We start from the raw sequence: 15,565 nt of genomic DNA on the forward strand, positions 1-15,565 counted from the left end.
GAATGAACTGGCTATCAAAGAGATCATGAGATAAGAATAAACTAACTCTGCATATACAACCAGTAGATTCCTCAGTTTTCCAGCCACAATTCATTTAGATATTATTACTTTCAGATTTATTTTAAAGAATCACATTGTTGAACAACTGCAGCTACTGTTTCCTCTTAATTTGTTTTGTTAAAAACAAAAGGGGTTCCATTTCAACATTATTTTTTTAAGAAGACCCCAATATTTTTACAACAAGGAGATAACACCATGCTTATATATATATATATATATATATGTATATATATATATATATATATACACACACACATATGTATATGTATATATGTATACATATATATATATGTGTGTGTGTGTGTGTATATATATATATATATATATATATATATGAACGTAATTCCTGAATGGCAGAGTACTGATAGACAGAGATGATTCTGGATTCCTAGCCTAGACCTTGAAGTGAGGTAACAATTTCCTGCACACCAGCCACATGCCTACTACTGCAGCTCCCCAAGAGTCGATTATTGCCATCACCCTTTAAGAAACAAAATGAACTTGGTGTCGTTTTTCCACAACCTTCAATGGCAAAAAGATTCCACTTCCTATTTCCTTCTTTGGCTGAAATGAAATCAACACTTCAAGGAAGCTAATGCACTTCTTTAGTTCTCCAGTCCTCCCATCTTGTTAACACCCCCTTTTCTATGCTTCCAGCAGGGTCAGAACTCAATAAGTGCAAAGATATATGCATACCTGCATCACAGTGGACCATCTTGCTTCCCAGAATTGTAATTCTTAATTGAATTTCTGCCAGTGCTCAATTCCACCTCTGTGACTGAGCAACATTTCACATATAAAGGCTTATATTAACCCTGGCTAGAATTTACTCAACTACCAAGTTTGTCCAGTTAAATGTTTCACAATGATTTACATTTTTTAACCTTAGAAAAGTGTAATAGCTGATTTGACAATACATAAAACAACTGAGCAGAGTGCAAACAAGAAAAAATAAACAAAGAAAAAGTGACACATAATTCATTCTGAAATCATGATCCCCCTCCCCTTCACAAAAAAAGGTGCATTAGTCATCAAGTAGCAAAAATCATCAAAGCAAAGTAATCAAGAGCAAAGAGACAATCAGTACAGAAACTAACAAAACTATACAATAGAAAAGGTTACTAATGCACCATTTAGTCACAAACTTTTTAAAAATATATTCACGGGTTTACCAGAAAGATCTTGAAAAACTCTATTTTGCTCCATGACCAGTACCTCCTGGTCACAGATCGATTCTAAGTAACTTTTTGCTTAATGCTTGGTGTTTCAGGTCGGTGATCTTTCCTCTCTGACACATTACGCTTGACCTTGGCTGTGACTGGAGATGAATCTGGGTTCAGTGAAGGACTTGAATGTGACTTCTTCAGTCCTGCAGCCTCAATTTCATTGTTACTCAGGAGCTCCTTGCCTCCTTCTTTTAGAATGCTGACATAAATTTCATAACGGGTTTTCTGGAAGGAAAGTCAGAGAAGAATAGTAGTCAGTACACTATTCATAAATGCATAGCAGAATCATGCTTCCTGAACACAGGCAGAAGAATGGTGTAAACTGGAGGAGCTATAACCTCTGGTTTTGGGGAAGTGGATGGCTCCTATGGCTCAGTGGTATAGTCACTTGAACTTCCCTCACGTGACCTAGGCCTTCACTTCAGTCTAGCTCGGATATGGTTGTTTACTCTCTTCCCTACTCCCTGAAATTCTACAAAGATTCAACTTGAGGAATATGTCAATGGTGAATCCAGTCTCTGGTTTCCTACATGACAACAACACTGTAGAAGCTGCTCTGGGTTTCCTGCCATTGCTTTTATGTTAGGATCACGAATTTCTCAGAGCACTATGGTTTCTCACAAACTTCAAATTACTTTCTGATGTTTTTCTCAATTGTACAAATTTTTTTTCATCAACTATTTCTTGAGTATCTATGATGATTTAAACAGCTCCTAGATTCTCCTAACTCTGTGTATCTTTGTCTAGAAATAACTGAAGTGAACATTGCAGAGATGGTTTTTTTCTCTAACCCTAATTGGTGCTTTTTTGGTTTGATCTGGGTCTATAAACTATAGAACTGTATACTATACTATGTACTACATATATATATGCATATATGTATGCAAATTACAGACAAGTCTCAGATTCTTGATTTGATGGATTCTAGTCAAAATAAGACTTTCACCATACTGCTTTGACACACGAATGATTTATAAGAAAGCCCAAAGTGTTCTAGTTCTTTTGTTTTTACATTTTTAAAAAAATGTTTATTTACTTTTGAGAGAGAGACAGAGCACGAGTCGGGGAGGGGCAGAGAGAGAGGGAGACATAGAATCTGAAGCAGGCTCCAGGCTCCCAGCTGTCAGCTCAGGGCCCAACGTAGGGCTCAAACTCATGAGCTGTGAGATCAGGACCTGAGCTGAAGTTGGACGCTTAATCGACTGAGCCACCCAAGCACCCCTAAAGTGTTCTATTTCTAAACAAGATGACATTTCAGTTATAAATTGTCCCAACAAATGCAGGCAAATTCTGTTATGATTGTCAGTCTTTTAAGGGTTTTCCTGATCAGACTGAGATTATGTACATCTTAGTTTTAAGTTAATAATTATGAAGTTGAAGCTACTTGAGGTCACTCTTTTAAACTGTTTTTGTTCAAGAGTGGGAAAGAGCTTCTAGTAATTAAGCTTGCTCTGGGTTTGGTCAGTATCTATGTGGGGATGCCAAGCTTTGCTTGATGGTGATAATGTAGTTTATATGGAGTGCTCACATGCTAATTTCAGGTCATTAATACAATAACAATATAAAATTGGTACATTATTATCCCTGTTTTACAATAAAGGAGATAGAGGCAGAGAGAAGTCTAAAGTCAGAGTTTTCAAAGAAGTAAAGCTGGGATTTGACGTCAGGAAATCTGACTCCAATCCACCAATAATGAAGCAACAGAAAGAGAAATAAAGAAACTTATCCCATTCACAACTGCACCAAGAACCATAAAATACCTAGGAATAAACCTAACCAAAGATATAAAAGACCTGCATGTGAAAACTATAGAAGCTTATGAAGGAAAATGAAGATACGAAGAAATGGAAAAACATTCCATGCTCATGGACTGGAAGAATAAATATTGTTAAAATGTCAATACTACCCAAAGCAATCTACACATTCAATGCAATCCCAATCAAAATTGCACCAGCATTCTCCTCAAAGTTACCACAAACTATCCTAAAATTTGTATGAAACCACAAAAGACCCCGAATAACCACAATAATACTGAAGAAGAAAACCAAAGTGGGAGGCATCACAATCCCAGACTTTAGCATCTACTATAAAGCTGTAATCATCAAGAGAGTATGGTATTGGCACAAAAACAGACACATAGACCAATGGAATAGAATGGAGAACTCAGGATTGGCCAACAATCTTTGACAAAGCAGGAGAGAATATCCAATGGAAAAAAGACAGTCTCTTTAACAAATGGTGCTGGGAGAACTGGACAGCAACATGCAGAAGAATGAAACTAGACCATTTTCTTACACCATACACAAAAATAAATTCAAAATGGATGAAGGACTTGAATGTGAGCCAGGAAACCCTCAAAACCCTAGAGGAGAAAGCAGGAAAAAAACCTCCTTGACCTCAGACACAGCAATTTCTTACTTGACACATTTCCAAAGACAAGGGTATTAAAAGGAAAAATGAACTATTGGGACCTCATCAAGATAAAGGGCTTCTGCACTACAAAGGAAACAATCAACAAAACTAAAAGGCAACCGATGGAATGGGAAAAGATATTTGCAAATGACATCTCAGATAAAGGGCTAGTATCCAAAATCTATAAAGAACTCACCAAACTCCACACCTGAAAAACAATCCACTGAAGAAAAGGGCAGAAGACATGAATAGACACTTCTCCAAAGAAGACATCCAGATGGCCAACAGACACATGAAAAGATGCTCAATGTCACTCTTCATCAGGGAAATACAAATCAAAACCACACTGAGATAACACCTCACGCTGGTCAGAGTGGCTAAAATGACCAAATCAGTAGACTATAGATGCTGGTGAGGATGTAGAGAAGCGGGAACCCTCTTGCACTGTTGGTGGGCATGCAAACTGGTGCAGCCACTCTGGAAAACAGTGTGGAGATTCCTCAAAAAATTAAAAATAGAACTACCTTATTACCCAGCAATAGCACTGCTAGGAATTTACCCAAGGGATACAGGAGTGCTGATGCATAGGGGCACATGTACCCTAATATTTATAGCAGCACTTTCAACAATAGCCAAATTATGGAAAGAGCCTAAATGCCCATCAACTGATGAATGGATAAAGAAGATGTGGTTTATATGTACAATGGAATACTACTTGGCAATGAGAAAGAATGAAATCTGGCCATTTGCAGCAGCGCGGATGAAACTGGAGGGTATTATGCTAAGTGAAATAAGCCAGGCAGAGAAAGACAGATACCATATGTTTCACTCATACGTGGATCCTGAGAAACTTAACAGAAGACCATAGGGGAGGGGAAGGGGGAAAAAAGTTACAGAGAGGGAGGAGGAAAACCATAAGAGACTCTAAATACTGAGAACAAACTGAGGGTTGATGGGGGGAGGGGAAAGTGGGTGATGGGCACTGAGGAGGGATGAGTACTGGGTGGGATGAGTACTGGGTGTTGTATGGAAACCAATTTGACAATAAATTATATTTAATTAAAAAAAAGAAATCTGAATCCAGAACCCATTGTCTAAGAATATATTTCCTCTCTGGATATGAATATATATATATATATATATATATATATATATATATATATATATATATTTTTTTTTTTTTTTTTTTTTTAGGATGACTAGTCTGACAGAGGCTGTTGGTGTAATCAATTTAAAGGCATTTTCAACCTCCTCTACTCCTATGTTTCTCCCACTACAAAGGTAACTCCCACTAAAAAACATGAATGCTTTCCCAGCCCCATGTGCAGCTAAGATGGATCATGTGATAGTCTTGCCAATGAGATGTAACGAGAAGTCTAATGGGGAGCTTCTGGGAAAGTGATCTGGCTTTCTTATAAAGAGGCCAGGCTTTAGGTGCAAGCTCCCTTTTCTCTTATCTCTTCCTTGACATGCATGTGATTGCTATAATGGTACCTTGTGCACTGGGGCAGCAGGCATGAAGACAAAAGGACCACAAGCTAACTTGAGGAAAAATGGAAAGAAACAGCCTGGGTTCTTGATGATACAATGAGCTGGATCCAACTCCATGATTCCCTACCACCTCTGAATATCTTGTTAAGTATGAATAATAAATATCCTTAGGGTTTAAGCCATTAAGGCATTGTCAAATGCAGCTAAAAGCATTACTGATACACATTCTAATCTTAATAAAGTAACAAAGTAAATGAATAAAATACGAATAAAATACTAAGCTTATCTCTGAAAGCTACAAAAAGGCTTAGTAAGGGCATTTGTAATAAAAATGTCATCAGTATTACACATCAGTCTGTGCATCAGTGAAATCGGGGGATTAACTAGACATCTAAAGGGCATACTAGATCAAAGGGCATACAATCAAAATATTAAAACTCTGTTGACTAGTAATAAATTTACACTTAAAAAAACCCAGTTTCCTTTTGATCAAGAATATTCCAGTCATGTTTACATGGTTCCAGTGGATGAACCTGTTCATGATAATTCCAGTAAAGTGCCCTTGGACTGATTTATTTGGGGGAAGAGATCAGTCTGTGAACGAAGCTTAGCAAAGGAATTCCTTTGTGTTATATTCTATCACAGCTTCACAAATGGATCGAACCCATGAATCCAGTGGCCGAAAAAGAGATGCATGTCAAATACTGAGAACACTGGTGGGGAGAGGGCTGAGTCCTGCATAAGTGAATTGTGACTGGTGGGGATAGCGGAGCAACAGGCGTGAGCATCCCCCCCCCCCCCCCCCCCCCCAGCATGGGAAAACCGAAGGTACGGCGCCCGGCACCCAGCTCCCATTCCCCGCTTCCTGCCATGCAGGGACGCTGGCTGCCACCAATGTTGAGTTTAGCGTGCTGTGTGAGTGAGGAGAGCCACCTCTAGATACAGGAGGCTAGGATTTCATCAGCTCTTTGATTAGAACACCAAAAGGCGGGCACTTCTCCTATGGCTGTCACGCCATTCCTGCTGACCAGTTCAAGCATGTACGAAACAGAGGACTCGCGTGTTCGCGGTAAATGAGGTATGATCAAGGCGCCTTCTTCAGGAATTAGGCAGTTTGTGAGATATGAACTGTTTTAGTCTGTCCAGGTATTGTGCGTAAAGTTCTATGTCATTGTGTCCAACCCCTTCCACCCAGAGGGGCTCCACGGCTCGGGGACAGCGCTCGTAAATGGCCAGGCTGTGGGAGAAGAGTTTTAATACTTTGATTGTCTGGTTGGCCTAACACAGAGCCTAGCTGACTTTCCTTCTATGAAGACCTCCTTGTAGGGCTTTTTTAAAGTACTTGTACATATTTGCAATTGCATTGTGCATAGATTCTTAATGGGTGGTTTTCTTTTGTCAGGCTACAAGGCAAACTGCAGACCCCTCGTTTGTAATGTAAATGATTGAATACATTTTGTTAATGTTTTTATTCCTATGCTTTGCTATTAAAATTTTGTTATAACATTTCCAAGACAAAAAAAAAAGAATCACAAGTTTATGCTTTTAAGAATTTATGTAATTAAAACTTCACTAAACTAATCTTTTCAGTTTAGGAGTTACTTGGGTTTTGACACTGGAGCTGCACCGAGTAAGCCTCAGAAACAGAAGACACTTAAAAATTGCTACACTGATCATCTTGGTTGGGGGTTTGGGTTTGGGGGTTCCTTGGTTTTATTTTCATTTTTCTTTTCAAATTTAAAAGGCTTAAATGCACTGTAAGCCTCAGATTGTTGTATAGCAGGATTGTGAATGATTGCCAGTCTTTGTACCGTGGTGTGGAGACAGCATGGTGGTTGGCCATGGAATAAAGGAAGCATGGATCAGAAAAAAATAAAGAAATAAAAAAATAAAGGGCATACTAGTTCTAATGTCCTATTCATTCTAAAAATTTATTATTTTAATCTTTTCCTAACTTCTTGGTGGCAAGATTAAAGTACAGGAAAGTACTCCCAATATGAACAACCTTTAGTAAAACGATCTAAAGGCAGTTTGAAAATAGATTCAGAAAACCAGTAGAAGGCATATTATTTCATGAAGCTGGGGTATTTACCTTAAAAAAATTTTTTTTAGCATTTATTTGTTTTTGAGAGACAGACTGAGATAGAGCACAAGAGGGGGAAGGCCGGGGGAGGGGGCACAGAGGCCGAAGCAGGCTCCAGGCTCTGAGCTGTCAGCACAGGGCCTGATATGGGGCTTGAACCCATGGACTGCGAGATCATGACCTGAGCCAAAGTCAAATGCTTAAACAATTGAGCCACCCAGATGCCCCAGTTTCATGAAGCTGGGGGATTTATGCAATAAAAGGAGTATGAAAGACAAATTTTTGAGATGACCTGAAAGGGGACAAAAGGAGAGAAGATGACAGGATCAATTTTCTACTAGTCTTTGAAGGAACTGATACTACTAGGAAAATTCACCTGAAAAATAAATGAAGGAAAAACCATTTCAGACACTCATGCTACAGCTCAACCTGCAAAGCTATTGTCCCAAATAAATTACATCAATGTGTCAGTCAACAAATAAAAAGAATAGCACTGGTGAAAAACAAAGACAAAGCAAAAGCTAAGGATGAAAGAGGATTGGAAAATAAGTGTTCAGTTGTTGTTAAGAGAAATAAGGAAAAGAAGGTGATGTGTATTGATAAACTTCCAAATGGCTGTGCTTGGTTTCAGGTTAAAAGGATTTACAGGGACAGAAGCTACTAAACCCAGTGATGCAGCTTTGTTTTGTAGCATTCTCTAACACCAAACCAAATTGTCTTCAAAATATTTTAGAAAACATCTTAGAACTATTTGTGAGTATTGGTTTCAGCCATATTCTTCTGAGATTACAGATTCATTCAAATATGTAAATCTCTATCTATCTAGATTGGGGCTAACAAAAAAGATTGTCTCTGAGTAGAGAAACACAGCTCTGCATGAAGCCCTAAAGAGCAATGGGAATGAACGTAACTTTAACAGTCTTGGGGAGGAGTTAAGATGGCAGAGAAGCAGGGGGACCCTGGGAGTTCCTTGTTCTTTAAACACAGTTGTATTGAGGTCAGATAACTTGGAACACCCAGGAAAAGGATCTGCAGACTGGAAGAAGGATCTCCACAGTTGAGGGCGACAGCGTGGCAGGTGAGAGGTATGTAGAAGTGAACTGGGGGAGAGAAAACGGTGGTGTTGCAGAGGGGGAAGGAACTCTTTCCCTGGAGAGACAAAGGAAAAGAAAAAAAGAGGGTTGAAAGAGTGCGGTGTCAGGTTTGCATGAGAGGAAAACCTTTTTGGACCACAGACTGGGGTGCAAGAAGCACTGAGTGTTGCAGGTTTATTTGCAAACAACATCTGGAGCTCAAACTCAAGAGGTTTTGGAAATGCACAACTTCCTCTGGAGCAGATCTGTGGTGCATGCTCCTGAGGAGAAGGCAGCTGGTCCTGGAGTGCTTAGTGTGGTGTAGGAATCTACGGACACCCTGGGAGACAACATTCCCCTTCCTGGAGTACTTTTGGAAGACGGTATATTGCCTCTCCAAAGACAAAAGACCCTGTGGGCATAAGCACAAGGCCTTTCATTGGCAGGGGACAGAGGCACACCCAGAGGGCATATAATCTTTTTGCTGCTTTTAGCAGTGCTGTAGATTCTGTGCACTGCGCAGGTGTGGGACCGTTTTTCTGGGACAAGGACATCAAACACAGTGTGATCACTAAACCAGCCCTGCAAGAACCAGCCCTGAGAACCCCTGCCTCAGGATGAGAGAGTCCAAGGGACCATTTTCTGCGCAACATGAATATGGTGGGACTTCAGAGAGCAGCATAGTGGCCCCCAGTGTAGTCTGGACCCCCTTATACCAAACCCAACCCCCCTGTGCCTGGTAACGGCTTATAACTGGGACAGGACTGACTCTGAGCCAATGCAGTGAGCCTCTGCTCCAGAAGACCACCATAGGTAGCACCCTGTATACTAAAAATCGAGTCCTTCAAAAGGACATCTGCAGTTCTGGTGGAATTAGGACCAGATTTATTCTTTATTTTTCTTTCTTCTTTTATTCTTTTGGAATCAGGCTCAAAGTTTCTTGTTTGTTTGTTTTTTGTTTTCATTTACTTTCATTTCTCTCTCTCTTTTTTTGATGAGGGTTCTTTTTTTCTTTTTTCTTCTTTTTTCCCACCTTTCTCTTTCTTTGGATCAGTCTTATAGTTTTCTTATTCTCTGTGTGTGTGTGTGTGTGTGTGTGTGTGTGTGTGTGTGTTGGTGTTGTTCTCTTTCCTTTTCTCTTATTTTAGGGTCAGGATTTTTTTCCACTATTTTTTCCAGTGTCATGTTAACAAACAAATCAAATCATACCTAGGTAAAGGTCCGAACACTCCACACTGCAAGCAAGGAGGATCTCTGCAGAGGACAGACCATTGGGAAAGAGCAGCCCAAACACAACAGCAGAGTGCACACAGCATACACCAGAAACATTCTGAAGTGCCAGGCCCTGGACAGTATATGGACCCTTTAATATAGCATTAATCTCAGGTGCAGGAAACATAACAAGCTTTTAAAACATGGCAAAGATAGGTAATTAACCAAAATGACAACACAGAGTAATTCTCCCCAAAAGAAAGGTAAAGAAGAAATCACAGTCAAGGATGTGCTCAAAACAGATATAAGCACTATATCTGTTTCTAAAAAGAAAAATTCTTGCTGCAGAGATCAAAGACCTAAAATTAGGATGAAATTCAAAAAATGCTACAACTGAGATGCAGAAAAAGGTCAACACCACCACATATCATAGTGAAACTTGCAAAATACAAAGATAGAGAGAGAATTCTGAAAGCATTTAGGGACAAAAGTCCTACAAGCATAGACACATAAGGTTAGCAGCATACCTGTCCACTGAAACTTGGCAGGCCAGAAAGGAGTGGGAGGAAATATTCAGTGTGCTGAATGGGAAAAATATGCAGCCAAGAATTCTTTATCCAGAAAGGCTGTCATTCAGAATAGAAGAGATAGAGTTTCACAACCAAAAAGTAAAGGGGTTGTTGATCACTAAACCAGCCCTGCAAGAAATTTTAAGGGGGACTTTTGAGTGGAGAAAACAAAACAAAACAAACAAATAAACAAACAAACACCAAAAGAAAAGAGGAAGACAAAGCAACAAAGGCCACAAAGGACGAGACCACATCACCAGAAACACCAACTCTACAGGTAAAACAAAGGCACTATATACATATCTTTCATTAATCACTATGAATGTAAATAACTAAATGCTCTAATCAAAAGATACAGGGTATCAGAATGGATAAAAACACAGATCTGGGGCATTTGGATGGCTCAGTTGGTTAATTGTCTGACTTCTACACAGGTCGTGATCTCATGGTTTATAAGCTCAAGCCCCATGTTGGGCTCTGCGCTGATGGAGTGGAGCCTGCTTGGGATTCTCTCTCTCTCTTTCTCTCTCTCTCTCTCTCTCTCTCTCTCTCTCTCTCTCTCTCCCCCTCTCTCTTTCTCTCTGTCCCTCTCCAACTTGCATTCTCTCTCAAAATAAATAAATAAATTTCAACCCTCTCCTAAAGTATCAGAGACTCATTTTGGGCCAAAAGAAACATGCAGATTTAAAGTGAGGGGATGGAGAACCACCTATCATGCTGATGGATGTCAACAGAAAGCTGGAGTAGTCATACTTACATCAGACAAACTAGATTTTGTTTGTTTTTTTTTTTTGTGCTTTATGAAATTTATTGAAAAATTGGTTTCCATACAACACCCAGTGCTCGTCCCAAAAGGTGCCCTCCTCAATACCCATCACCCACCCTCTCCTCCCTCCCACCCCCCATCAACCCTCAGTTTGTTCTCAGTTTTTAACAGTCTCTTATGCTTTGGCTCTCTCCCATTCTAACCTCTTTTTTTTTTCCTTCCCCTCCCCCATGGGTTCCTGTTAAGTTTCTCAGGATCCACATAAGAGTGAAAACATATGGTATCTGTCTTTCTCTGTATGGCTTATTTCACTTAGCATCACACTCTCCAGTTCCATCCACGTTGCTACAAAAGGCCATATTTCATTTTTTCTCATTGCCACGTAATATTCCATTGTGTATATAAACCACAATTTCTTTATCCATTCATCACTTGATGGACATTTAGGCTCTTTCCATAATTTGGCTATTGTTGAGAGTGCTGCTATGAACATTGGGGTACAAGTGGCCCTATGCATCAGTACTCCTGTATCCCTTGGATAAATTCCTAGCAGTGCTATTGCTGGGTCATAGGGTAGGTCTATTTTTAATTTTCTGAGGAACCTCCACACTGCTTTCCAGAGCGGCTGCACCAATTTGCATTCCCACCAACAGTGCAAGAGGGTTCCCGTTTCTCCACATCCTCTCCAGCATCTATAGTCTCCTGATTTGTTCATTTTGGCCACTCTGACTGGCGTGAGGTGATATCTCAGTGTGGTTTTGATTTGTATTTCCCTGATAAGGAGCGACGCTGAACATCTTTTCATGTGCCTGTTGGCCATCCGGATGTCTTCTTTAGAGAAGTGTCTATTCATGTTTTCTGCCCATTTCTTCACTGGGTTATTTGTTTTTCGGGTGTGGAGTTTGGTGAGCTCTTTATAGATTTTGGATACTAGCCCTTTGTCCGATATGTCATTTGCGAATATCTTTTCCCATTCCGTTGGTTGCCTTTTAGTTTTGTTGGTTGTTTCCTTGGCTGTGCAGAAGCTTTTTATCTTCATAAGGTCCCAGTAATTCACTTTTGCTTTTAATTCCCTTGCCTTTGGGGATGTGTCGAGTAAGAGATTGCTACGGCTGAGGTCAGAGAGGTCTTTTCCTGCTTTCTCCTCTAAGGTTTTGATGGTTTCCTGTCTCACATTTAGGTCCTTTATCCATTTTGAGTTTATTTTTGTGAATGGTGTGAGAAAGTGGTCTAGTTTCAACCTTCTGCATGTTGCTGTCCAGTTCTCCCAGCACCATTTGTTAAAGAGACTGTCTTTTTTCCATTGGATGTTCTTTCCTGCTTTGTCAAAGATGAGTTGGCCATACGTTTGTGGGTCTAGTTCTGGGGTTTCTATTCTATTCCATTGGTCTATGTGTCTGTTTTTGTGCCACAGACAAACTAGATTTTGAAACAAGGACTGTGACGAGAGAGGAAGTGGGTATTATTCATAATTAAGGGGTCTATCCATCAAGAGAATCTAATGACTGTAAATATTTATGCCCCCAATCCAAATATATAAATCAATTAATTACAAATATAAAGAAACTCACTGATAAAAATACTGTAATAGTAGGGGACTTTAATAGCTAACAGTAATGGACAGATCATCTAAGCAGAAAATCAACAAGGAAACAATGGGTTTGAAAGACACACTGTGTCAGACAGATCTAACAGATATATTCAGAACGTTTCATCCTAAAGCAGCAGAACACACATTCTTCTTGAGTACACATGGAACATTCTCCAGAATAGACTGCATGCTGGGTCACAACTCAGTCCTCAACAAAAAGATTGAGATCATACCATATCTATTTTTGCATCGCAACAGTATGAAACTTGAGATCAACCACAAGAAAAAACTTGGAAAGCCCTCAAATATGTGGAGGTTAACGAACATCCTATTGAAGAATGAAAAGGGTTCACCCAGAAATTAAAGGAAAAAAAAACATGGAAGCCAATGAAAATGAAAACAGGACAGAACAAACCCTTTGGGATGCAGCAAAGGCAGTCCTAAGAGTAAAGTACATTGCAATTCAGGCCTATCTCAAGAAGCAAGAAAGGTCCCAAAGACACAACCTAACCTTACCCCTAAAGGGGCTAGAAAAGGAGCAGCAAATAAAGCCTAAATCCAACAGAAGGGAGATAATAAAAATTAGAGCAGAAATAGATAATATAGAAACAGAAAGAAAACCACAGTAGAACAAATCAAAGAAACTAAATCCTGGTTCCTTGAAAGAATAACAAAACTGATAACCCTGTAGCCAAACTTATCAAAGAGAGATTGCCCAAATAGATAAAATCATGAATGAAAGAGGAGCGATCACAACCAACACTACAGGCATACAAACAATTATAAGAGAATACTATGAAAAATTATATACCAACAAACTGGGCAATCTAGAAGAAATGGACAAATTCATAAACATTTACACACTACTAAAACTGAAACAGGAAGAAATAGAAAATTTGAACAGACCCATAACCAGCAAAGAAATTAAATCAGTTATCAAAAGTCTCCAAACAAATCAGAGTCTTGGGCCAGATGTCTTCCCAGGGAAATTCTACCAGACATTTAAAGAAGAGTTAATACCTATTCTTCTCAAATTATTCATAAAATAGCAAAGGAAGGAAAGCTTGCAAACTCCCTCTGCGAAGCCAGCATTACCAAACCACTGATTCCAAAGCCAAAGACCCTACTCAAAAGGACAAGTACAGGTCAATATCCCTGATGAAACTGGATGCAAAATTTCTCAACAAGATACTAACAAATTGAATTCAACAGTACATTAAAAGAATTATTCACCATGAACAAATGGGATTTATTAACGGGATTCAGGGCTGGTTCAATACTCTCAAATCAATCAATATGATAGACAACATTAATAGAAGAAAGGATAATAACCCTATGATACTCTCAAAGATCCAGGAAAAGCATTTAACAAAACACAGCATCCATTCTTGATAAATACCCTCGGCAAAGTAGGGGTAGATGGTACACACCTCCACATCATAAAGGTCATATGAAAGACCTACAGGTAATATCATCTTTAAATGGCGAAAAACTGAAAGCCTTTCTCCTATGGTCAGGAACAAGACAAGGATGCCCACTCACATTATTACTATTCAACATAGTATTAGAAGTCTTAGCCTCAGCAATCAAACACCAAAAATAAATAAAGGGCATAAAAATTGGCAAGGAAGATCAAACACTTTGTATTTGCAGATGACATGATACTCTATGTAGAAAACTTGAAAGACTCCACCAAAAACCTGCTAGAATACATGAATTCAGCAAAGTTACAGGATATAAAATCACAACATGTAGAAATCAGTTACATTTCTTTCTTTTTTTTAAGTTTATATATTTATTTTGAGAGAGAGAAAGAGAGGAAGGGAGGGAGGGAGAGAACACAAGCAGGAGAGGGGAGGAGATAGAGGTAGAGAGAACCCCAAGCAGGACCTCTGCATTGTCAGCGTGGAGCCTGACACAGGGCTCGAACCTATGAACCGTGAGTCAAATTGACCTGAGTCAAAATTAAGAGTTGGACATTTATCTGACTGAGCCATCCAGGTGCCCCAGAAGTCTGTTACATTTCTATACAGCAATAATAAAGCAGCAGAAAAAGAAATCAAGGAATCCATCCCATTTATAGTTACACCCAAAACAATAAGATACCTAGGAATAAACCTAACTAAAGAGGTAAAGGATCTGTACTCTCAAAACTACAGAATACTTATGAAAGATATTGAAGAGGACACAAAGAAATGCAAAAACAGTCTATGCTCATGGATTAGAAGAACAAACATTGTTAGTATGTCTGTTCTACCCAAAGCAATGTATACATTTAATGCAATAAATAATACTACTAGCAGTCTTCATAGAGCTAGATAAAACAATCCTAAAATTTGTATGGAACCCTGAAAGACCCAGAGTAGCCAAAGCAATCCTGAAAAAGATAAACTGGAGGCATCACAATTCTGGATTTCAAGCTATATTACAAAGCTTTAATTATTAAGACAGTATTGTACTGGCACAAAAACAGACACATAGATCAATGGAAAATAATAGAAAACCATGAAAGTATGGTCAACTCATCTTTGACAAAGCAGAAAAGAATATCCAATGGAATAAAGAAAGTCTATTAGACAAATGGTGCTGGGAAAACTGGATGACGACATGCAGAAGAATGAGACTGGACCACTTTCTTACACCACACACAAAAGTAAATTAAAAATTGATGGAAGACCTAAGTGTGAGAAAGGAAACAGTCAAAATCTTAGAGAAGAACACAGGCAGCAACCTCTTTGACCTCAGCCAGAGCAACTTCTTACTAGACATGTTGCCAAAGGCAAGGGAAACAAAAGGAAACATTAACTATTGGAACTTCATCAAGATAAAAAACTTATGTACAGTGAAGGAAACAATGAACAAAACTAAAAAGCAGCCTATGGAATGGGAGAATATATTTGTAAATGACATATCTGATAAAGGGTTAGTATCAAAAATCTATAACGAACTTATCAAACTCAACACCCAAAAAACAACCCAGTTAAGAAATGGGCAGAATAGGGGCGCCTGGGTGGCGCAGTCGGTTAAGCGTCCGACTTCAGCCAGGTCACGATCTCGCGGTCCGTGAGTTCGAGCCCCGCGT

General features: G+C 39.2%; 1 protein-coding gene across 6 annotated transcripts in view; it reads right to left on the minus strand.

Moving 5' to 3' along the window:
* Positions 1-1,023: 1,023 nt before the first annotated feature.
* The window catches only part of PSD3 (pleckstrin and Sec7 domain containing 3), a 789,820-nt gene continuing 775,278 nt past the window's right edge, over positions 1,024-15,565 (minus strand). For all 6 annotated transcript variants that reach the window (XM_047855372.1, XM_047855373.1, XM_047855375.1 and 3 more), the window contains one exon: positions 1,024-1,511. In XM_047855372.1, the coding sequence (XP_047711328.1) occupies positions 1,296-1,511 (216 nt within the window). In that variant the 3' untranslated portion in view covers positions 1,024-1,295. The remainder of the gene's footprint in view (positions 1,512-15,565) is intronic.

This window comes from Prionailurus viverrinus, chromosome B1 (genome assembly GCF_022837055.1).
Source record: "Prionailurus viverrinus isolate Anna chromosome B1, UM_Priviv_1.0, whole genome shotgun sequence".
Classification (NCBI taxonomy): Eukaryota; Metazoa; Chordata; class Mammalia; order Carnivora; family Felidae; genus Prionailurus; species Prionailurus viverrinus.